The sequence below is a fragment of the Leucopleurus acutus genome, assembly GCF_964270905.1.
Source record: "Leucopleurus acutus genome assembly, chromosome: 2".
Taxonomy (NCBI): domain Eukaryota; kingdom Metazoa; phylum Chordata; class Mammalia; order Artiodactyla; family Delphinidae; genus Leucopleurus; species Leucopleurus acutus.
In genome coordinates, this window is record NC_139143.1 from 15,627,231 (window position 1) to 15,653,534 (window position 26,304).

The 26,304-nt window shown below is 37.2% G+C and overlaps 1 protein-coding gene across 3 annotated transcripts in view; it reads right to left on the minus strand.

Annotated features, from left to right (window-relative positions):
- Positions 1–26,304, minus strand: part of ESRRG (estrogen related receptor gamma) — a gene marked incomplete at both ends in the record, with an annotated part of 493,979 nt that overhangs the window by 192,426 nt on the left and 275,249 nt on the right. For 2 of the 3 annotated variants that reach the window (XM_082834454.1, XM_082834453.1), the window contains one exon: positions 21,162–21,217. The exons of the other annotated variant lie outside the window; for it this stretch is intronic. In XM_082834454.1, the coding sequence (XP_082690580.1) occupies positions 21,162–21,217 (56 nt within the window). Of the gene's footprint in view, positions 1–21,161; positions 21,218–26,304 lie in introns of those variants that run through there. 3 annotated transcript variants of the gene reach the window in all.

The following is a 26,304-nucleotide window of genomic DNA, read 5'->3' on the forward strand; positions in this document are numbered from 1 at the left end:
CTCAGATGTCTCCCTTAACTTCAAGCAAGGAGTCTTTCAAAGCTGTTGTTTTTAAAGGGAGAAATTCAAGTAAATATAAACTGATGGAAATACAGGAAGACCCTTTGGCTATTTTGGTTTTAAAAAAAATCTTCATTTTCCCCATCCGTGTTATGGCAATTTTATTACATATTCAGCAAATTTACAGGAACATGATGTTCCCCTGACAAATTAATCACTTTCCAAGCATTTTAACATATAAATAAAATATCACCACAGGAGAGTAAAATCATCAGCTCAACCAGTTGATTTAACCCTTCCTTCAGGAAAACTGACCTGAAATAGATTAAAGACTACCTCCCAGACACACATACAGACACTCACACACACACACACACACACACACTCTCATAACTACGAGCTAGGCACTCAGACTACTGGTAACAAGGCTTTTAGGGACTTCTAACTTCAGAAGCCAGATTGCAGTGTTTAAAAGACAGGAGAAACTGAAGACAAAAGGACCTCTTCAAATATCTTTAACCTCACAACAATCTGCTAGAATCTATCTTCACTCCTTCGTAGTTTTATTTCTGCATTTCGTCTAATAATAATCATTAAATACTATATTTTTATAGTCCTATTCTTACCCTGCCATTCTAGGCAGGGAAGAAAAAATGCAAGGGGCTAGGTTTCTGTCTTTACTTTGCTTTCCCCTCTGCTAATTTCAGAAAGTGAATCCAGCAATTATAAGTAGTAGGAGACTGATAAGGAGTCACACATGCAGGAGAAATAGGTTCAATTCAAGCTTCCCTGACTAATCCTTATTATGACTCATTTCGACTTCAGAATTTGTCGGTTGAGGTAAGAAGCTAATTTGGCTTTGAGAAGTGAAATCTCAGTTTTGTACTTTCCTTCTAGTGCTTCTAACAACCCATTATTAACAGCAAAGTAGGAGGGGGCATGAAATATTTATTGAGTGCCCACTCTCACCGAGCATTTTTTTTTGCATGCTATTTTATTAGATCATTAAACTTGACATACTTTAAGTAAGCGCATTAATTTCTTTGGCTTCCAAACCCACAGTCTGTACCACTGTATCTTCCATTCGAAAATAAAATGCATTATTTTTAAAACCTATACTCAATATGGCTCTCAAACTCTGATCCTGAGATGAACAGTAGGACATTCTGCCAGATGAGGAAATAGTAGAGGAAAGGGCCTGGTAGATTTCTCTGAACTGCTTCATCGCTCTGTATGCACAGATTATGCTCCTTCTGTCTGCACTCGTCAGACCTGTTTCCTCTCTCATCACGGGTTCTCTCACATCAAATACAACCAAGGTTTAATCTATATTTTAAGAAAATAAAGAAATCTGGCATCATGCCTGGGCCAGTTGTGATACCCCAAAACAAAAGATGAACAGGCCATGCTGACTGTCTTCAGTGCTTATGTAAATACCATTCTATTTATTAGCTCTGCTTTGGGGAAACCCCAAATGGTCACCTTACCTCCCTACTCAGGAGCCTGTAAAAATACTGGTGATTTATTACTACATCCTTCTTCTTCCCTATGAATGGGGTAATGAAGTTTTTTACGGAGGCTATTAAGAAGCAACTTGGATGCTACTATTTGCTACTTATCCCATATAATAAGACCATACCTGCTATTAGAGGGCAGTACTTCAAGCAGCTAAGCCTTCCATAACTATAGCCGATTTGACGAAACTGTCAATAGCAAATTTCAGGAATAACCACTAAAAGGAGATTTACTTTTGAAATACATCATGTGTTACACAAAGGCTGTTATTAACATTTATTTATTTTTTGGTTCTAATTAAATCCTTCTGGGTAGTTCCTTGACAAATTATGAAATTTCTCTTTTAAATTTCCCAACAAACACTTGGGCACATAAGCTTTCTTTAACAGATGATGCTCATGTCTTTAAAAAACACCTTCAGTGAAGATGCCAATCAAATAAAATTAACATCCAGATTATGGATTTTCTGAGAGAAGATGAAAGAATGCATCTGTAAAATGCTAAAAGGAGATGTTTAGACCAAGTACATGTTCATTTACTAAGTTTCCATTGCCATTTTATGGAAATAAACATACTCTAAACTCTTCCTATCAAAACAAATATACATTTTTTCATGATCTTAAGAAAAGTAAGTTATTACATATCCCAGGCAAAGCTGACACAGGTACATGATCTGATGAAAGCGTATGAACGTAAATTATTCAAAGATAACATAAAGCTGGCCCTGTCCAGATGAGATCAGAGATGCTCTAACACCCGAACCTCAGAATACAAAAGGAGATAAAACAATGCTCAGGAAGCCTCATGCCTTAAGTCTTAAATAAGAACAAAACTTAAAAAACAAACAGCCACTCAGGGTGAATAAAAGCAATTAAAGCAATATGTAAAAAGCCTGTGTTCTTGTATAGATATTTAAATGTATTTCTAAAACATTTCATTACTTTGTACATCGATGGAGCCTAAAATATCTATAAGCGTTCCCTGAAGTTGCCAATTAAACACTGTGTCAACTCCTGCTCTTGTAGTTAAACCACTGCCATCACCATGTACATGTTATTTCTAATTAATTCATGTCTCTCTCAACTTTGTCCTTCTTTGCCTGTCAAAAGAGTAGGCATTCAATCATCAGCCAACAGTATCCTAGTAACTCCAGGAGCAGTAGATTACTTCCAGGAAAAGATAATTTAAAAAGTTACAAATTCTGGGAAAATATAATCTTGGGGAGGGGGCTTTATTTTTATAATGGTATGATGCAAAGCTGGGGGTGAATGCTGTATTGTTCAGTGTGGGGCTGGGGAGAGAGAAAGCTGGGCTGTGAGAGGAAGAACTGTGGAGCAGAAGAAGAAAGATTAGGGGAGAGGACAAACCAGGTATGGTCTAATGCTCCTGAATTTTATTTAATGCCTTTAAATTTTATGGAGTTACTTGGCTTACAACAAATAGCTCATTTTATTTGGCCCTGGAAAATGGATTCAAACGCAGATAAAAAGGAATCATCTCAAATACTTTTTGGAAAGTGACTGGTTATAAATAAATTTCCTTGAAATAAAAAGTGTTTTATTTGAACAACTATGAGTTGGGCTGCTGCTTATATTTTGAATGAGCAGTATGTTTCATTTTCATACATATTTCGCTCCAAATAGACATTGCTTATTTAAGTGAAGGCTAGAGCTTTACTGGCTCAAAAAAACAGCTCCATTAAATTTACTTTGCAACTGAACTGAGTCAAGTGGGATGGAGTAAAGAAACCCTAAAGAATCTAGTCTATTCTAGAACACAAACACCACATGCCTTTCTGGACAGATACAACCAGGGGAGCTATTCACAAACACGGTCTTTTTTTTTATGGCTCTATCATAAGCTTGTCCCTTAAAACATAAAAAGGTTAGATGTAATACATAACATTATCCATGTATCTGTAAGAATCTATACAGCAAAAATGAGCGGAGTGCATAAAAAAATCATAAATTAATTTAAATGAAGCTCCTACCCCCTACCCCCAAATTATATTACCCCCTAAATGATTCTCAGGAAAGAAAACAGGAAGTTTGTTTCAGTCTGGATACTACTAATGCCGTTCATAGTTCTAAACCTTCACTTAGGATTTAGAAATCATTTTCATACAGACTAGCTCTTCCTAGATTTCAATGACAATTTCAGCCTGGTAAGTTTATCTTGTTAGATACCAGGAAGTCTTTTAAAACCATTTCTTTAAAACTTTGCTTATTTCAGTATAAATGGCTTATTTAAGTCCGGTTTACAATTTCTTTAAGTATTCAGTTTTTGCATTCATCAGGTAATTCCTAGAGGACATGCCTGTCCACATGGTTTATCTAGACCCAAAACACACAAAATCCTACAAAGATTTCTACGATTGAGGGCTTTCATTTCATATTTAGGATATATTAATGGATATGTTGAATTCCATAACAGGGTTTTGTATACAGCAACTAACCAAAATATTTTTGACCGGCCAACTATACAAATAAAATTAACCTAAATTATTTTTCTACTTGTTTTTATCTAGTAGAAAAAAAAGAACCCAATATGTATAAATCACAATTCACTAAAAAGTCAAATGCATTATCCCCGCCTGCCCCCGCCCACCACGAACAAAATCAACAGTTTCAGAAAGGACATAGAGTTGTTTTATTTCTGTTAAATCAATGCCTAAAAATATTACATTTTATCAGTTTCACTTATCCTGTCAAGTCCCCAAAGGTTCCCTACCCGAAGCTGGCCATATTTTCAGTGCAAAACAGGCTGAGCACTGCTATCCAAATCTAGATAAAATTCATGGGTTTGTAATCTGCACAATGATCTATACATCTCTATCTCTATGCAAATCAAATGCTTTTCTGCGTTCCTTTGAGCATTCCAAAGCACCCAGGGCTAAGGGAGCATGAGGTTTTTGCAGATTCTTCCCCTGCCCCTCCTTTCCTTTCCCTCTATGGATTTACACTAGCTACCTAAATAATTCACACTGCCTGCTTTTCAGCCCGAATGTTCCTCGGAAGAGGCCTACAATGAGCTACTGCAGTCACCAGATGGACTCATGGATGCAGCAGGTGAGGCAGTTGGCAGGACGCCCTGTCTGATGCTGCTTGCTTCGGCACGGGCCGCCTTTCTTTCCAGGTACATTATCATCCTCTGAACGCTGAGCGGTGTGCAGTTTGGGGGTGGGGTGGAAGTGGGGCACTGGCAAGCCCTCTACAAGCATTCCTAGAGGAACCGTAAATTACCAGCTGCCCCTCCACCTCCAGCAACCCCGGATACTTTACGCTGTTGCTTTGTTAGTGGGTTTTTGAAGACTACCGTGAAGCTTTGGCAGTGCATTTTGGCCCTATGCATAAAGAAGGACGCGTCCGTTTGAAAATTCCACCTCGGCTTAATAGAAAGTGAAGAAAAAAGGATTCAAGGGGATGGATACCGGAAAAGTCAGGAAAACTAGGAGGGAGAAATGTATTCTCACAGATACTTTGCAAAAAAACACAAATGAAGGGAAAACACAGGTGAGATGATTCAGCTCATGTCTGCAATGCATTTGTATAAAGGTAAGCTGCCCTTTGCATCTAGTGAGTGGAGAGAAAAACTGCATTTTTCTAGCTTTTCAGTGTTGCAGAAAATATCCCCTGTGCCCAAGTTTGAGACAGTTCTTTGTCTCATATTTCTAGTGTCATTTCCAAAAAGCACAGCATTTTCCTTCCAAAGTTCATAATTCTATAGGACTGGAAGACAAAAACTGCAATGCATATCACTTGAAATTGGAAGTTTGCAACCTCACGGTGCCAAGCTATCATGAGACGATCACTCGGTAACATGTCGTATAAATTTTAATTGAGTATAAACACTTGACAAAAATTCTCCTGAGTTATTTCTGGCATATTCAGATTGGTAATGGTACCATGACACCATGATTTTAATCTTTCTATAAACTTAACTGATGCCAATATAAATCTTATTACCTAACTTCACTGATCATCTAATTATAAACATCCAAAACTGCGACAGAGAATCATTTTAATCACCTGAAGCAAACCAAGCTGTATCTTCCAAAAAATAAATAAATAAAACACTTGAATAAAATGCATTCACTGAAAAGAGGCTGCAAAGACAGAAAATGGCTTTGAATTCCATCATCCAGTCCTCGGGCAAATTGAAATCCCAGGCTTTGGGGAAGAGCATTGGGTAGTTTTGCAGGACTGTTGGACAAAGACAGTAGCTGTGAGATTATCTCAAGATTAAGGGCAAGGTTTCCTTAGAAAAATTACCTTTCAATAGTCATTTACTTTGATTAGAATGAATTTACTAATGCACACCTTTCCCTCAAAGTCAAACTACACTAACCTTCTAGAGTTCACATACATCCCCCTTCCTTTTCCTACGACCTCGGAAGTATCTTTTCTTACCTGATCTTTTAAGGCATTTTCCCCCTTTCATTTCCAGTCTAAGAAACAAACCACACACAAGTCATTTAGAGCATTTTAAGATGTAATGGCCACTTCCGGGATCAAATCTTCAAAGGCTTCACAAGGAAGCAGGCAGGGCCAGACTTGACTGCTCTAAGACCCCCAATCACACTTTTGCAATATTTGGGATCTAAATGTACCATTTCTAATTGTGTTCTTGGGGGCTAACTTCCTGTCAGCTCTAGAAGGCCCGAATCAGAAAATCAGAATGGAAGCTCCAACTTGCTTAAGCTTTATGTAAAACCTCTGCTACCTAAATTCCTGAAATCATTTCCTGAAGGTTGACCCAAGTATAAATTGAAAAGTATATAAAGTCCCATTTTAGAGTGTTTTTTTAATGCACTCAAGATCATTTTATATTTTTATCATTTATTTCAGGATCTTCGTGCCCAGGACAGGGCCTGCACACAGTCAAATATTTTGGAATGAATGATCAAGAAAATGCAGTTTAATGCACTAAATATTGATTACTTTAATGATTTAAAAAATTGCAGAGGAATGCATGTAATCATGTTGATGCAACGTGAGAAGTTACTATAAGTAATCAATTGGACGCCAGAGAGTTGGTTATAAAAAATTCACTTCAAAAATCAATTTTAAACTGGTATCTTCTAAACTTGATTTCATTAACTCTCATTAAGCTATTTGCCCACAACCCAATTAATGTACATAACCAAAGGTACTTAATAAACAGAAGGGACTGGACATTTCTTAGAAACATATTAAAAGGCAAACAGTAATAAATGAACATTTAAAGATAGTAACTGTAAAATTAAATAAAATTTTTAGCATTTATATATTTTATAATGATGTAGATGTATGTTCAGATTGCCACAGTTAAACTGGCAGGCAAGATTACTTCTAAAATAAAAGTAGTAGCAAAGTCTCAGCTAAAAAAAACCTGCCATTTAAAAAATTAAAAAAGTAAAGTATAAGCAAAGGGTGAAGGGGTGAAGGAATGAGTGGGTAATTACAGTTTAAGCCCTGGATATAAAAGACAATACAGGTAATGTATGGTATAAGATGCTGCTGAAAATGAATGATAATTAGAACTTTGATTTCTGACATTGCAAAATTACTCTTTTAGAAAGTCTATACGATATTCTCAAACACATCCACCTTATATAAATATCTATATTTGAACATACTTTTGGAGTATCAGAAATTAGTGTCATACTATTATATACATACACAAAAAACCCTACATTTGCTTTGCCTGTGTTTAAAGAAGAGTTAGTACCTGTGTGTGTCTGTATTTGTGTGTATGTGTGTGTGTGTGTGTAAAATACAATTTCTGTAACTGATTTAATTGTTATTTCCTTTATTTCAGATGTCTTTCTGGATGTGACTGTCTTAAAGTTTCAAAATGCAAGTTAGTCTAAACCTAATAGAGAAAACATAGATATCTAAATTTTAGCCTGATATACAGTATATACTAGAATTAGCATAATTTAAAGAAAAACACATTTATAGGCAACCTTTCTCTTTCCTAAATGAAATATCAATAAAGTGATTCAAATGCCATAAATTCAATGCAATGCCCAATTGGTTAAACTCATGCAGTCCCCTATGTTAACTATGATCTTTTTTTTGCCAGCTTTCTTGCCCCTATGTAGGTAGTGCTGATTGAAAAAAAAAAAAAAAATTGTGGGCATAGTGGTTATAATCTCTAATGAAATTACTTATTTTATTTATTTGTGGTTTACCTACCTAGGTGAAAGTGTACAATGAGTCACATAATTAAACACAAAAAATATCTTAGAATAAACCAACCAACAATATTCTTAAAAGGTGGGAAATACAGCACCCTGAATGACTATCGACTTTAAATTTGAAGTAAAGGCAGTATGTTTGCAAAATTCACCTGTAATTCTGGTTCAAGATTTACCCAGACCACTTTTGCTCTGTTTTGTTTTTCCTCTCTGAAAGTCTGAGAAGTGTCAACATAAGTTTTGCGTTTACAGTTTAAAAACAGAGAGAGAGAGAGAGAGAGAGAGAGAGAATGAGCCCCGGAACCCTAGCATGCCTCCTGGGCACCTAAACAGAATTATTTGCATAGCCCTTGAACACTGGTTAGAAAACAAAGAATGGACAGGACCAGAGTGGCTTCTATCTCCCAGTCCTGCCGTCCTTTTTCAAAGCAAGGCAGGGGTTCTGTTTTTAGTACACACTTTGGTTCAGCGTTAATCCTGTTTTATGTTGTTCACACCTGCTGCTGACTAGCAGCCTGCTGATGGGTCGGGGCTCACGCTGCTCAGACAAATCCCACTAAACTGAGAAGCCGGACAAAAGCTACTGGACAGAGCTGGAAACAAAGCCTGATCAGGGTCGTGAATACTGGAGAAGCAGACCCCACCAAAATCTCTCCTCTCATTTGCAGACAAGCCTCCGATGTCCCCAATTTCCCACCCAACAGTAAGTGCAACCGACTGCTCTTTTTTGAAAGCCTGAACCCCATTGGCTTATTTATATTCCTTGGCTTTTTATGTCTTTTGGTAAAATGAATGCCCATACAGTAAAAAAAAAAAAAAAAAAAAGAAAGAAAGAAAAAAAGAAAATAAGGTTGCTAGAATCACATGATTCTAGCCACTCTGCGTCCTTACCAAAAGAATCTGTATCTGAAACAAACCTCATTATTAATTTAAAATATCCTATAGCTCCACCTCTCTATTCATAGAATCCTACATCCAAAATGAACAGAGATAGAAAATATATATTCTGCCATCAGTGGCCACCGGGTGACCAGGACAGTGACTTGTATGCTAAGACGGCTCTCCCCCGTCCCCTTCCTGCACTGCATGTGCCTAATAGCACACATCAAAAGGAATGAATTCTTTTTTGATCTTAGTACCAGCGATAAATCAAATTCAGTGACACAGACAGGGGGGAAATGCACCACTAAGGGAAAACTCCAAGACTGACAGTGGGACCAGTCGGAGGCATTCGCTCAATCAAGTTCCAGTAAACGAGGCCCACCCTCCCTCTCTCGGAAACAAGATGTAAGCTGTCATATGCTTACCCAGAGTGAGAAAAACTTACCCGGTCCTGATGTGACCCTAAGTCAAGATGAACTTTCTGCTGACATTTCCAGCGGTGGCCCCGGAGCCCCTCCCTCCCACCTAAAGAGTCAATTTCCTTCCTTTCTGGGAGCCGGATTCTTCCCGCTGGTGGGCACTGAGAGCTCCTACTGGCCAGCACAGCACGGCTCCAAGATGAGCTGCACATCTGGGGGGGGTCAAATGAAGACTGGGATCATTTTATTACATCTCCTGAAGCACCTTTCCTGCCTGCCACAGCCAATAAAGCATCATGGGCTCCACTGCCGACACTCGGGGAGCTGCACATCTGCCTAACCCACAACGGGGCATAAATTTAATGGAGCACAGTTTTAATACTTCTCTGGGGGGAAGCACGCGAAGCGCTAACTAGCCAACTAACGTTCTGTTAATGAATGGATGCGGGGATGCCATAGTTGAGGTGTTGGCATCTTCTTCCCAATTTGCTTTCCAACTATTTACCCTGAGCAACGTGCTGTTTCGGAGGGTCCGTCCTCGAGCCTAACTCAGTTGTTTGTGCCATACTCTCCCTCGGCAGGTGAGAAATTTACAGGGATGCTCAGAAGCAGCTTGGCTACAACAGGTGAGAAGCCAGATAAACGCACACTTTTTCAGTGTGTATAAGACTGTGTTCTTGGGAACTCTCTACCGGTGTTAAAGAAAAAAGTAGTTGTCAAAAAAATGATACTGTAATATACTGGCTATAATTGCAGACAGAATTCATGTGTCTTTCATAATTGGGCACAGCCCACCCTAAAATTAAAAATATGGTTTTTGCTTTCAATTTGTTTATGGGATATGGACAGTATAGGAATAAATTCCATTATTATGTGGAATCACACAAAATTGCTTATAGTTGACCATTCCTTGGCCTAGAAAAATGGCCATTTCATGTGGTTCAACCTAATTTAATTAGAATCCTAGTATCTCACTTTCATGCAAAAAGCCTGAAGTTTTGTCGGGGCATTTCGTAACTCCAAACTTGACTTTCCTCCTCATTTTCTCTCAGAAAGCCACCTCAGATTCATTTTGGGTTTTTTTAAACCCACTATCAAAATGAGAAAATTTATCGAAGTATATTTCAAGACTTGAGCCTGTTAAGATTTGGGGCACACAGCCCTAGCTGTCAAAATTTCACTGAAAATCAAGTTTTGCACGTTAGACCATCCACTCATTCAATGGAGTGTTCACTCTAAGGCTTGCCTTTTTGAGAAGCAATTTGGCAATCCCACATAACAAAAGAGCAAACGCTTCATCCCAAGGGCCAAGACTACACATTGATGGAATAGGATGGAAAATCTCATCCTTGAGGTCCCTCGCTAAAGGACTAGAATCATGGATGATCTTTTTTTCCCCCAGCGACTTTGTAAGTTTGCTCAAGATAGAAAGATTTCAGTGTATCAGCGGCAGTGGCAGCTCTCAGATCAGATGATATTTAGTGTTTTGCATGTAGTATTGGCGATGTGATGAATACCCTCAGATAGGATGGGGAAAAAAGGAGCCTGGGCTGTGCAATTGATCAAAGTGTGCTACCTGCCGCGGCCTCCCTGTGCTGCTTCTAAGTTTGCCCACTTCTGAAGAAAGTGAAGACCACCTTAGTTGGAGGATAGTGCTTTCCTCAGGCAGGAATTTTCATTTCAGTTTGAATCTTAAACCATTACATTGCCAGTGATGCATTTTTATGTTGACAATTGACATCTTCGTAAAAGAATGAAACCTCTGAGCGACGGCTCAAAAGCATGAAGGTTGCCTGCAGTAAGTACTTAAATTATTTTACATCTTAAATGGAGCCCAGTTGTTTTGAGTTAAAATTTAATAAACCTTAAACAGATGACCTTTCTTGCACAGAAAGGCCCAGAGTTGCAAAAACGAACCTTCCAATGAAATATATTTTAAGGAACTAGTGCTGAACAAAGGGCTAGTTAAAGCTGAACGCTTTGTCAATTTATCAGCTTGTGAACATTCTGTTCCTGGATTCCCCACCACTGCTAGATGTATAGAACGGTGGTGCCTTGCTTAATCGAATACTATTGATTCGAGTGTGTCACAGTGATCTCATGGAGAGTAATCAATAGTAATCCAAAATCAATCAATCTGCTCTTGCACTACCATTTATCAAATCTGAATACGCCAAATTATTTGTAGGCATCAAATTACAAAGAAGAGAAAAGGGGAAAGCCAGGGAAAGTTCATGGTTTATACTGAAGCGCAAAACCAATCTGTCTCTTTTTTAAGGGGAGGTGCTTTAAAATGGACAACTACTTGGCCAAATGCATTTATCTTCTCATTAACCTATCCTAAATTTATACTGAATCTCATTCCATTCCTGGGGAAAAAAAGTAAGATTTCTTGTATAGGAGTTGGCTGCTTCAGCACAAGTGATAGAAACGTAAAGATGCCCCAACTTACATAGTAGGTCACACCAGCATTTTCCAAGTCTGATAAGCTAAGTTTCAAATGCCTGTCACCCATCTGCTGGTAAACAAGGAGACTCAACTGGCACAGGACATAACTGCATCTTCGAACATCAGAAATGATGGTTAATGGAATTGGAGGGGAAAAAGAAATAATTTCTCCAGAGAACGTACACATAGATGCACCTGCTTATCGGAGAAGCTGCTGCTGATGCTGAGGGTTCCTTTATCAACAGATTCACCTGTAATTTCGTCCAGGTAATAAATCCTTCTATTCATTATAGCACGCTCAAAAGCACCCCTACTATTTAACTTGAAGGAAAAAAGGCACAGAGTGTCTAAAACATTTACTTTCGCTAATGTAAAAGTGTTGGCGTTTTACTTCATTCCCGATAAGCTGGTGCCAGTAGAAGTGATTATCCTTTTCTTATTCAAAGCCTATCAGCATTTCGAAAAGCTCTCTCCATCTTATCAGGTGTATGAACAGCACAGTTACTGAAAACAGTTTCTACGGCTCCTCTCTCTTTCTGCCAAGCTATCTGATAAACCCCCAACTAACTAACTGTATTTACACACAATCAAACAGAAGTTGTATCTTCCGCGCGCTGTCGCCAGATTCCAGTTTGCTATAGGTTTCTCTGCTGTGACATTAACTTAACAAAAATGTCAGCAACAGTACCCCAAACTGACAACAATCAAGAAAACACTATAAAAGCACTCAACTAGAATGCACGACAAACAGAGACGAAAGAAAAACAAATATGAAAAGTTCAAGGCAATCTCTTTGGAATTCGGGGTGGGTTGGGGGAATAAAGTGTACTGTGTATGCAAATCGGCATGAATATCATGCACTTACCTTTCACTAAAGTAAACGATCCTTTAGCAAAACAGATGAATAGAAAAACAGCAATTTTAAAAGAAAACGCTGCTGGGATGGAGGGGGTTCAGGAAAGTTTTTAAGAACTGAACAGGCACTTCCCCATATTTCAGGTTATTTCAATGTGGGGCAGAGAGGTTCTATAACGTAAGCAAAGTAAGACAACAGACAGGATCACCGAACTTACCCCATACACTGAAGACATGACAGAAAGCAAGGCTGTAACATATGGTGACCACATTCTCAGGATAGATTTTCCAATCATTAAAACCCTCATAAATGCTTTAGACATTAAAGTTTTGTTCACTATAAGGAAATTAAAAAATACAAAAATACAATTTGAGTGTTTAACCTCATCATTTTTCTCATTCTTCAGACTTAACCAACTGAACAGTTCCATATAAAGGTATGAAAAAAGAATCATCCTCCAGACTAACATAAGTGGATGATCTGCTCTCCATTTCTGTCTGGTACAAAACGCTTAGCCTAGTTCACGGTTCATACAAATTGAGAGACATCCCTAATCATTTCTGGGTAGCTCTTTGGAGCATGAAAGACAACAGTGATATTTCTAGAACATAAGAGAAATATGAACTTTACTTCAACAACTGAATAATAAATTCCTGACCCTAGGAAAGAATCTCTGCTTGGGCTTCTGTGCATAAATTGCCCATTTGTTCCTCACCTCCCTTTGCTGAATGGCTAAGAGAGAACAGAAAGAGGCAGCCACATGCTCCCACCTGAGCCCAACCCCTGATTCTGTCTAGACTCCAGGAACAGAATGAGCCTTTCCTTAGATGAGGAGGGCAATAAGATGAATTAGCCAAGTGTGTAGTTCAGTACAATTCAGCTGATGGTTGCCTTTCCATCTGTGACACTATGATCCCATGACTGATGAGGCAGGTCTCATTTAAGTCTGTGGATAAAAGGGATGCTTCTGTCATTTCATAGGACCCAGAACCAACTGTATACAATCACTTTTTCCTATATATCTTTCCTTTTCTTTGGCCATGAATAGTTGGTTACGGGCATGATATTCTTCCTCAAAATATCTGATCTGTTTTAATAGATTAATGGCTGTGAAGAAAGCATTGTTAGAGTATTCTTTCATTTATGGAAAAAATGAATACAATTTAACATGGCCATCTTACATTTATGGAGAAGTGAAAGTACTACAATAATTTGGAATTATGGAGGGCAAAGGGCCATTGATTGAACAACCTCACATTTGAATTTTTCTCTTAAGTACCTTAGTCTCTATAATTTTTTATATGACTCACTAGTTTTGCTCACTCTGAACATCATTTTAGATATTCTTTTCAAAGCAAAAGAAATTCTTATAAGTATGAACTGTAACATTTTAACTGCCTTGAAAAGGACACCTTTTCAAACAGTTTTACTCATATTGTATTAAAAAGAAAGTAAATGTATTTATTTAACGAGTCCTTTGTTTAAATTCTCAAAAGCATCTTAAATGAGTAAAATCTTCCTAGAGCAGATGAAAAAGGAATTATCACATACAAAGATATCATGCTGATCATGGAGGAGAAAAAAAGAATTCAGTATGCTTCTGCCTATTTTCTGTGCCTCAGTTCTTGATTTACTTTTTTAAATTTCATTTTTTTTTTTTTTTTTGCCTATTGAATAAGCCAGATAAAAAGAAAGAACAAGATTTTTTTTTTCTTTCTCTGAAAATGTATGCAAAGTGCAACAAAAAAGAAATGTCCCTTGTTTAAAGTGGACTGGCAAGGCTGCTGCTTCTGACTCTCCACTTGTTCAAAGTCTTTACATGCATCACACATAAGAGCAACCAAGACTCACCACTTCAGACTTTTTAAAAAAGTAAATCCCATTATAATTCCATTACTTCCAAGGCAGTAAAAAGATCTGAACAAGCTTCAGTTATACTCTTTTTTTTAAAAACAAAACTCATTACTGTCTACGCTTTCTGTATTCCCACAGCTAGAGTTTTAAAGAGAAGTAAACAAACACGCTGGTTTTCACGGCACTTCTACTAGCCATCAATCTCTAATACAATATGAGAATTTATTGGTAGCTTCCCTTTTATTTAGTACCATCTTAAGCAACTGTTTGCGGAGGTGTATGAGGAAGCAAAGTTAAATTGATATGTCTGTGATATGCCTGACAGCCCTGAGTGTGGCTAATATTAATTTGTTTTCTTTGGCTAGGTAAGTGCTGCGAGAGCATATCATACATAATGTGTACTTCCAATCAAAATGATGAAAAGTATATGTGCAATTTTGTTTCACTCAAAGCAAGATGTGAAGGCCAGAGGAATGTATGTGACAGAGACTGCCTTCGATCATCAAAATATAAATTTTCTTCTGAGTTCGTTTTTTACAGTGTAATCTGATCTTAGGTAGGCTTCTCCATGAGTTTAACACTTTAAACAACTCTTTTAATAGATTTTAAATGCCCAAAGCCAGTGTTTTTATTTATGATATTGTGTGAAAGAATTCCATATAGCCAGAGGCTGCATTTCTAATGGCTAGTGTTGCGTGCTATGTATTTATATTCAAATGCACACATAGATCTATGCCAGTATATTGAAATGGACTTTAATTGGCCAGTGAGAAGCCAATTTATTTAAAACTGTACTTTTTCTTTTATTGCTTTGCCTTAGTGAGTTATCTTCCAAATATACGTGTATTGCCATCAATTAAAATGGCAAAATATTTGAAAAATCAAAACATAAAAAGCAAGTTCCCTCCAAACGTTTAAACATTTTTTAAAAAAATTAAAAGGGGGGGATGCAATAGTACACATACACAGCACACACACAATCTAAACCTTCTCAAGCTGATGGTTTTGTATAATTGATTAGAAAATACATTCGGAAAATACTGAGAAATAGTGTCCAAATCAGAGGAGAAGAAACATCTGGCACTTCTGTAAAGAAAAACATAGAGAGGAAGGATGTGTTTGTTATAATTGAACGGAAATTATTCTTATTAGCTAGGTTTCCCAGACTTCAAAAGTAGAAGTCTAAAATGAACTTGAAACAAGAATAAGATGCCAGGTAAATCCTTCAAAAGGCAGAAGGCTGTCACTTGACACCCTCAGATAATAAAGGAGCTAACTTTCAGCAGACGGATTGGCATAAAGAAACAGCAGGATTTTTTTAAAAACGAGAAACATTAAATTTGTTAAAGTACTATACAAACAAATAAGGGCAGGAAATGAATCTAGGAATTTAAACAAAATATGAATTAGAACAAGAATTTGAATAGAAAGAGCATTTGGATAAGTGGTTCCTCTCAACACTCATTCAGATTTACTAATCAAAATCACAGACCTTCAAACTTACCTCTTAGAATAAAATTCAGAAATTCAGAAATCTATGATGTACTTTATATGGATATAAGACTTATTAATTTTCTTTATGTGCTTTTAGCAAAAAAAAAAAAGAAAATGACATTTATGTAGTGAGGATAAGTGAAATTTATATTTTGCATTTATTTAAAAGTATCATGTTTACATTTAGATATATTTGTCAGGCCCAACTGTATAAGAAAACAGTGTAGCCAAGAGCTTATTCAAAACTGTTTCTTGGATATGGGCCCAAACCATTAAACTATGTATTTAGTACTAGTGGCTTATTTCCTATTTTACAAATTATTTATGATGTCTAGATATTGAATTTTTAAATGATAATAATTAACAATTTATAAAATCAGAAACAAATTAATGTATTAGGTTACCTGTTACCTGTCTGTTACATAGTAGTTAAACCAATTTAATTTAAAATCAGACTTGGTAAATACCTGAAATACTAATTCCAGGTTAAAATTATGCCTGGCAGATTTAACTGGACACTTACTGATTAGAAAACTACTTGAGATCCACTTTATTATATAAATCTACATGAACACTCTCAGCAGCATATCTATATTCTACATACATACCTCTTCCCGTGTATATATATGTATTTCACATGCATACTATACATGCACACAAAGGCACACACGTGTGTGTGGTATAGTCTATTGACTGCTTTAGATTTTAAAGTAGCGTATGTGTATCTTTATCTATAATGGTATAGACCGTGGACATCCATATACACATGGCTATGAAAACAATAATCAACAGCAAAACATACAAAATGCAGTAAGAAAAAATGTCAAGCAGCAGAGATGCTGGATGTCATCCCTGGACTATCAAATACACACATAAGTATGATTGGAGAAGAAGAACCTAAATATTTCACTGTCAGAGAATGTAGAAAACAGCAATTCACTTCTACCTCATGTGCTTTAGGACAATGACAATTTAATACAAGGCCAGTGGATGTAAAAGAGATAAAAACTGAACAAACTGGGCCAGGGTAATCAAAGATTTTCTCCAGAGAGCTGACTAGGGCCGGAGCTCGTATGCACTTATACCAGATCAACACTGTATTGTTTCTTTCTTCCATGAATTTGCTATGAAGCAAAATTCAGAGCATAGCTTATCTGCTGCAATGACTTGAAAGTTCTAGTGAGATGCCGTCCTCTTATTTCAAAATGCTTGATAGGTGATTCTCAAAAGTTTATTTGATATTAATTGGTGTCAGAGAAATCACGGCTATGAATTGCCACTTGTATGACAAAGTATCGACCATAAGCACAGATTTTAATTTATTTTATGAAATAATATAAGCAAAACATTGAGTGCTGAAGAGCACTTTAGAAGTCAAACAAAGAAATACTTTGTTTAGTCACTAGGCTAAAACAAATGTTGAGGAATTTTTCACAAGTGATACAGACTTGAGGTTCGGCATTATGCCTACCTTCCCAAAGAACGTCCTCTTCTTTGTCTGCAGTTCTTGCAAGAGTGAGGTATTGTGAAAATATTGTTAAACAGACTCATAGAGAAGTTACCTGCCCCCTTTGATGAATAGCACCACGGACCTAAAATTAATTGCAAAAGTATGGCCCCAGCTAATGAGATGGTCCTTATCTTTTTTCAGCACAAGAAGCACAAGTATTTTTCTGCTGGCTCGATATTTTACAAAAATGCCTAAAGTATTCTTAACTCAGTAGAAATCTGATTAAAAGACTTCAAAGGCACAAAATAACATAAATTCTAAGATCTGGAAAATTTGAAGTTAAAACTAATTTCCTGCATTATTTTCTTTTTAAACCTTTATTTTCTTCTTTGCTTTGAAAAGAACAGCAAAAAATCTTTTCTCTGGCTTCTGTTAGCATTTCTTAAAGCTGAATTACAATACCATTCTTTATAAGATGGCCAATATACATCCCAGGTCAGATTAAATCAAATAAATATGTCAAAGGCCATCAATTTAGAATTTAAAAAAAGAAAAAAGAACAATGATACCGTATTGGGGGGAAAACACTGGAAAAATGATCATCCATGCAAGAGAATTAATGGATATTCACAAGGGCTTTGCTAATAACATGGGTTAATTACCGCTGCAACACACTAGGCTCAGTAAATAAAGCAGCAGTGCCATAAACACATGAAGATGAGAAACCCATCACTATAAGAACCAGCCAACACCATCACCCTTGCCTCTGACCAGGAAATGGGAAGCTGTTTTCCAGCCCTTTCTGTAAACGGAGGCTTTCTAAACTTACCACCCAATCTGTACATAAATACACTGACACAAAGGGCTAGTGAAGCATGGGGTGTCCAGCACTTACTCACCACTCCCATCCAACATTGATTCCATTAACTCAGACCACTTTTTGCTTACTCCAAGGAGAAAAATCATATGTTACATAATCCACACTGTCTGGCTATTTCGACTATATATAGTTTGGGATATGTACAGTAATTATTTAATTTTTAGAGAAATAGAATTAATCTGTTTACTTTAGTGATGTGATGGGCAAGGTTACGAGACTCTACAGCTTAGGAACACTCACCCCTGAGGGCAGCTGGTTGTCACTTCCAGCAATTCACAAAGAAATCATCCGAAAACCCCTACCTTTAAGGCTGCAGGTGTTTTCAACAGATTTACAGAGAAGAAACAGGAAGGAAAAGTAATATGAGCTCCAAGTCTGGAGTTTAAGGATTCCTTCTTAGAAAAATAAACTTAAAGACTCTGTCCATAGTTCTCAAATAAAATCACATCTAAAGTGACTTAGGCAAGCTCCCATCTTTTAAAAAAAATTGCATCCACTGGTTTAGGCTTTTTGTTGTTGCTGTCATTGCATACATTTTTCCTTCCTGCCTATTTTTATCCCATGTATTTTTTGACATTATAGTATTACTTTTGGATAGTTGTATTTCAATTTACTTTTAGCTTTTAACAGGGAGAGATGAGACAGAGAAAAGAAGCAAAACCCTGAAAAAGAAAGAGGAAACCTTACAAAATAAAACTTGCATAGCTCCAAGCAGGAATCTTAAAACACAAATCTGTTTAATTTTGGACGTCTGTCTTCCCATGATCAGGCTGAAATTTACTGAACTGTTCCCTCCTCGCCTTGCCTGTTTTGGAGTGTTTCAATTGCCTTTCCTTCTTCCAGCAGCTGTGACAACTGTTAAAACAGTCAGTAAAATTAAGTCCGCTCTATAATCCTGTAGTCAATGTTACATTTTAATCAGAGGTTGAAAGGGAATCATGTGATGAGCACACTCATTTACAATGATTAGACTGACACATATGTCAAAATGAGCAGATATATTATTTTCATCTATTTATGCTATCAGTTATTACTGCTATTAAATGTGAAACAAGCTTTCAAGTATTATGCTCTTTAATGTGCTGGCACATTTCCTAAAATAAAAAATACATAGTTATAGGTTAACATTTTAGGCTCTCCTAATGGTGGCCAATAAATTACATGAATCTTTTTAACAGCTTCCAAAGCAGAAATTGTCCAATATTCTCCTCTGAAACTGCATAACTCTGGTTTCATTTCCATGTATACTCACACGTGATGGGGTTTAACCCAGCACACTTTACTATGAATATTAATAGCATGTATAAATTCTGTGGTTTATTAATTGAGACAGAGAGGCAGATGCGTTACTAAGCATTAGATCTTTCTGTCTGTCCGGTGAACCACGTAACCATCAGAACTGCATGCAAACAATAAATCTGTATTTTTTAAAGATGACTTTTAATTGAGCCAAAAAGAAAGCTAGTTTGAATCTTGCGCCAAAGCCAAAAGGACATGTGTCCTGATTTCATTTAAATGTGTCTGCTTTAAGAGGCTTATCTAAACTAATTATTCAAATTAGCTATAAGAAGTTAAATTCAAGGAAACTACAAAGAAGCCTGGGGGTGGGGGTGGGGGGTTAAAGTTTGTTTTGCTTATTTATTTATGAGAGAAAGTTCAGAATTGGGTGAGCTTGGATAATGCATTCTTCCTGACATGAAGACATATGAAATTCTCCAGTGGGACAGCCTCCGGCGCGCTCACCTTCAAACTTCACTTGAGTGGGCAGTCCTACCTTTGTTTATTTTTCATTTATATTTTCACACAATTTAAGGTTGTTTCTTCCCTGGAGTGTTTACTACTGACGCAAGCACTGCCTTCCAACCTTTCAGTTCTTCCTAAATCCATCCCTCGGCTAATATCCCTTGTGTGAGTGTGTATGTGTGTATGAGCATGCATACACACACGCGCACACACACTCACACTCACACACACGAGGAGCCACTGAGACTGCAAGTCACTTTTCATCTCTTGCTTAATTACAAACCAAGGCAATATGCAGTCACTAAGGACCGCTAGTGGACATCTACCTATAATGCACGACCTTCTCCTCTGGAGAGTTTTATATTTTCTTCACAATCTATAGAGAGAAACGTTTGCCAAGAGCACTCTTTTCAGAATTATAACAGTTGGTATTACTGTAATGGGAAAGCAAAGCCATGCAACTGACTCAACAGAAACAGGAACCAGTGACAGCTCCTGTGATAAACTAATATTTCAACGGTGGGTTGAAATTAAGTTTATGACCCACTCATTTACACAAGAATGCCTAATTTACTCCTTTTACCCGCTACTCACATGTCCCCCACCTTGGGCAATCCAAATATGTATATTTCCATGTGCATAAAGATATTAATAAATACCAATTGAACTGCATCTAAGGACAAAAGTACTTTTCTGCATTTTCTGGACACGATACATGAAACAAATCCACAATCTCAGCATTGTCTATTCAAGGGGAAATTTAGAAAGTCACTACTGTTTCTTCCTTAGTTTTTTTTTCCTCCCCTTAAATATTTATAATGTGTTAAAATCTCATGTTACTTAATGGACTGATTTGTCAGTTAAGTGCTGACTTAATGCTAACCATGCAAATAACATTATTCTAGCCCCGGATTGCACAGGGCTAGTTTTTAAATTGTTCTCTGAAGGAGAATTAGTAAATGTGCAATTTTGCCTCTAACTCTGCGCGGTAAGAAATGACAGGGAGCTGAAAATATCTGTCAAACTGCAAATACATAAGAGGCACTCAATAGTATAAATCATTTTGAATCCTGTATTTTAAAACATTTTTCCTTGGGAAAATGGGTCCTAGTAAAAGATGCATTTTAACAGTTCACTAAGCATTTGTGCCAAGTGCCTATTCTTAGCACCTGAATAAGAAGTGACTGTCACCCAGCTGTTTTACTGACAGTCACTGAGCTTTGCCTCAAAGGTAACACTGTAGTCAGAGAACAATTCTCGACTTACTGAATTAGGAGATCACCCTCAACACAAAAGGCACAAGACAGACACAAACAAGCGCTCGTGCACGCACGACATACCCAGGGCATTACCTGAATCCGTGCGCCAAGATCCATTCCGTTCACCCCACACTCTCACCCCCAGGACGAGTTTTAAAAAGGAAAGAAAAAGGTACCTACTCTTCCTCGTAGTGCAGGGAAAAAGATTCAGGAAGGCAAAGTTCTACCGAATCCATGTGCGACCGGCAACCATTATTTGCGCACCCCCGCTATAAATCAAAGTTTCCTTGACAGAGCAGAGCGCAATTAACACAAATGTTCTCCTGGTGACAAGCCTATAGGCACAGCCAGTTGGGACCAGAGCTCTCACACTCTCCTAATCAAGGACTTAAAGCCCCGATTGGAGCTTATTAATATGAAGTAGAGCTTAACATATGCAGTCCCACCGGCCCAGGCGCGCAGCCGATTGGGGGGTCTCCGCCCAATCAGGACGGAGGCGACTGGAGGCTGCGAGGCGCCGCGGAAGCAGGCAGGTACGGAGGGTGCAGAGACGCGAAGGGGCTGGCGACGGAACGGGAGAGAGAAAGAGCGAGGACCGGAGACCGAAACGCTGCCCGTAGATACTGGGCTCTGCCTTTTCTTTCTTTCTTTTTCTTTTTTTTTTTCTTATCTTTTTTACTCCCTCCCTCCCCCCACCCCCGCCCCGGGAAGCGAGAAAAGAAACCTAACTAATTTAACCCTCTAAGCACTGGAGGGATGTGTCTTGGGTTTCTCACCTAAGATCTCTTTTGCCTTGCACAGAAGAACTCACGCAGACTCTCAGTTAATTTGGGAAAGGATTCTGCGGAAGGTAGAGAATGAAGTTTGTCCTGCCGTAGTCTGTGTTTTATTCCACAGGAGGGGGCTCCTTCTTATTTAGTGCTGTACTTTCTCATTGATCCGTCATCATGTCGTTGCCTGTTTCCCTGATCTCTACTGGGCATTAAAAAAAAAAAAAAAAAATCCAAGACATGCTTTCTAAATTGTTCGGGCATGTGAAGTGGGATCGTCATCTTTTAGGTGGAATGCAGTTTTATACAACTACAGAAGAGGAAAGCGTGCCTCAATGCAGTTTGTGAGAATGCCTATGTAAATTCTATGTGTAAACATTTCTTTACCTGCTTCTGTCTCTCTACCTATAGATATACAATGCATAGCTTTTCAAAACAAAGGTAAACAACTGCAGAACAAATTTGCTGCTCCAGTTTCAGGGGTGGGACCCTGAGGGCCGTAGGGGAAGTAGTACATTGAAACCGTCTCAATGCATTTTGACAAAATAAACACTGCTTTTTTCTTTTTTTTCTTTTTCTTTTTTTTTTTGTAGGGAGAACATTACTAACTGGTGCACTAAAAGTGTTCTTAATCATATACTTATTTCAATGTAAGCTTCCAAGCTTCCAAATCATATATACAAGTATATATGATTTTTACCCCAAACGTCATCTTTCAAATAAAATGCAGTTTATATAATTATAACATATAACACACGCTGAATGCTTTAAAAAATCAACCCAGAAACATTTTGTAAATCATCACACAGTCTGGTCATCATAAGGACTAGTTTCAAACAGAAGTGCTTTTTAAAGAAAAGAGAATATAAGAGAAGGGTCTTTTTTCTCCAACAGTGTATAAGCCTGTTTTTACTTTCCATATAACAAAGAATTTTCTTAAGTCCTATTTTTAAATACAGGATTTTTTATACTAGCAAATGTACAATGGAATAGCTACCAGCTATTTATGGCAAAGAGATAACTGCTACCTTATGACCTGAAATTTTGATATAATTCAGCTCTACTGCATATTAGTCCTACATGATATAAACAGTATAATCTCTGAGATCAAAATAAATTAGTTGAGATATCCAGTCTGTGTTAAATTTACTAGATCAGAACTCAGCTCGGTCTTTCAGCCTCTCAAATGTTCTAGGCCTTTAAAAAACAAAACACTAAACTAGAACAGCTGCATTAACATTCAGAATATAAAAATGCCAGATATGATTTGGTCCCCCCAACAGAAGAAAGCAATTTCCCTGCCATGTATTTAGCCATATCTAAGATATGGGCCTGATGCCTTTTATTTGTGGTCTAAATGCATACAAGTTTCTAGTGGAGAACTCACATAGCAAAAACTGTGCCTAAGAATACTATACAAAAGCAGGTAGTAAAAGCTTAATTACCAGTAGCATTATGCTGTCTATATTGTTAAATGTGAACTCAGCAATTAAGATGTAAATTTGGTTGTGAGCAGTGAATTAAAAGAGCTTTGAGATGTAGAAAATCCAAGCATTCTGCAGACACCTCGGAAGGAAAAAAGAGATTTGTCTATTCAATTGAAAATGACACATGTAATCATTTTATAATTTAAAAAAAATAAAAAGGCATTTGAAAAAGAAACATGATTTTTCTAAAATACAATAAAAGAAGTAGGGAAATATTGCTTCACAAAGACAGAAAAACATCTTTGGTTCAAAGATTCCTACCTTGATTTGTGAATAAACTAAAATTCTCAGGGTAATTAATAAATCCAGTTGCGTACATTTTTTTAAAAAGATACAGCAAATAAAAGTTTCATTCTTATTTTGTCCCGGGACATTAAAAAAATAAAAATTATTTAATGTAATCAATGGATCTTAATGTACTCGGCACATTCAGATCTTGTACCTGTACAGAATACTGTACTCTATTCAGTTTCTTTGCATTATCATCCTGTGACAGAACCTGCTTATTACGCCTCTGAAATGGCCTTTTAAAGACAAGATTTGTAGTCAGTTATTTACAGATGGACGTTAAGTCACCACGTTTCATGAGAGTTATCTTTTATTTTCCAGAATTTTCTTACTTCTCGTAGGGTACTTATTTGACCCATTATGAACCATTTGACTGTGTTGGTATCTACTTTTAAACATATTTAGACTCATATTCATGTGTAAGTCTTTTTTCTGTGCTCACAGAGATCCATGTACAAACATACACGGTGTGGTCCCCACAGATCTTTCGCTAACCGTATTTCATCTATGCAAGGTGCAGCGTCCATTGAACTAGCTTTCTGAATGACCAGAGGTGCACTAGGTTTGTAGAGCTGGTTTATTTTCCCTCAGGATCAATGTGTCACCTCTACAAGTCAAGGACCTAAGATTACACCTACTGTCTTGAATCCAGTTTAACCAATTTAAACTAATATCGACTGCACTAAACTTGTGAGACAGCTTCCAGAATATTTTATAAACACACAGCATAGTCATCTCAAGAATCTTCCCTAGTCACAGAGCTTTTTCACCTTGAAGGAGGAAAGAGTGGATAATCACAGGAAATAAACACACCATGTGCAATATTGAGCATAAGCCTTTAAGAATCTCAACTACAAAGGATTTGGGGAAAATTTTTAAAAAAGCGAAACAAGTGAACAGATAAACAGCCTAGAATAAACACTTTTGCCCACCAGTCTATACACTTCACAATCTTACCACAAGGAGTCTACCCAAAGCAGGATAAATGGAACCAGACAAAAGGACCCCTATGAGTGTTTCACAAAGAATATTAACAAATTAGTTAATATCAGTCTATTAGGCATCAGACCCAGGGTCCACACGCATAGTTTCAATCTCTTCTTCTTTAAACAATGCAGCTTAATATCCAAACAACTTCATTCCCAGGCCCCAATGAAAGCACAGACACCAAGCAGAAAATATCCTTCATTTCCATTTGAAAGAATGAAATGGCAACAGACAAAACTCAAGTGCAAACAAAAGGTAAATTCCTGTTGTCCATACCAGACATTTTACTGTATATGAGTCTGGAATCATTTCCTAAAACATTCTAACAGTGAATTCTTATGCTGCTAGAAGGTGATGAGAATGCTTAGTCCTGCTATCACTGCATGCTAATAGCTATTTTTAGTCCCCATCTTCCTTCTCTGAAAATTAACAGGACTCATCTGTATGAAAATGTTTATAGCTGCCACACTATTTCTGCAGCAAATCTTGATTTTATATTGCACATTTGCCATTTGTTAAATATTGCAAACTAAACAAGGCATCACCAATCTAGATTTTCAAATTGCCTTGTAATCTACTTTTGCGTATCTTTTCAAGACCATAAAACCTTTGAAAAGCTATTTAACTTTTGGAACCATCTTCCCTGCTGCCTGTGATATATCATGTGTAGTATAATAGACTATACTACAAAAAGCAAACCAAGACTTTTACAAACTACTATCTTTAACTCCAAAAGAAAACCCACAAGGAACATCCCTGGAAAAAGAACCCTGAAGGACCAGCAGAGGCCTGGACCCCAGGTTCCCCTCTGCCCCTTCATGAGCTGTGTGCCTCTGTGTCGCTAGTTTCCTCATCTGTGCTTTGGGATTTTTCTTTTTATGCTATAAACCTGCTTCAGAAGATACCTTCCCACTGGGAACATAAAGACATCTTTCGAAGTCAGTATGACTACTTTATATCACCACCAGACCTCTATCAATTCATCAAACCTCATTTTCTGTTGCCTTTCATTTCTAGGGCACAGACTTTGATATTTAAATTATTGTCTCGATTGGCAAGAAGCAATCATTTCTACTGAAAGTGATCACTTCCACAGAAACACTAATAAAAACCTTTCCTTTTGACAAACATCTTGTCCTATAAATCCATCCCATTCCCAAATTACTGAGTCTATGTAAAAAAAGCCCATTCTCTGGGGAGCGATTACCTCACCTCCATAATACACCAAACTCTTTTCCCAGTGTGTTTGTGAAAGTGTGGTGGTGGTGGTGGGGGGGATCAAAGGAAGACAGAGAAACTAAAGAGGCAATTCGGTTTCTGTTTAATTAATTCAGGATTACTTCATTTTCATTTTGTCAAGCTAATCATATACATGGTAAAATGTCAGTAAAAATTAAAGTATAAACTACAGTAGCTCCAACGGGAAAACTGACTCTAGTTACGTTGTATTTCCAACATACTTACCCTGATAAAATACCAACTGCATTTTTTCGTATCCTACAAGCTTCCTATAATCTGCACGGCATGTATTTCCAGAGCAATAGTTAACATTTTGAGATTACACGTTAATAAATGAGTTGTAGTTATATTCTTTCCTGAATGTTAAGCACCATGAGCTAAATGCAGAAAACATTCAAGGTCAATGTCCCGTTTTAGACCTTTTCAGGCAGCTGTAATATTATGATAATCAAGCTTAAAATATTCCTATAGAAAGAGTAAATTAGCCTTTTCACTTGAAAGATGATTATGATAAACAATAAACCTAAGAGAGGACGAAATCCCTATTTTTAA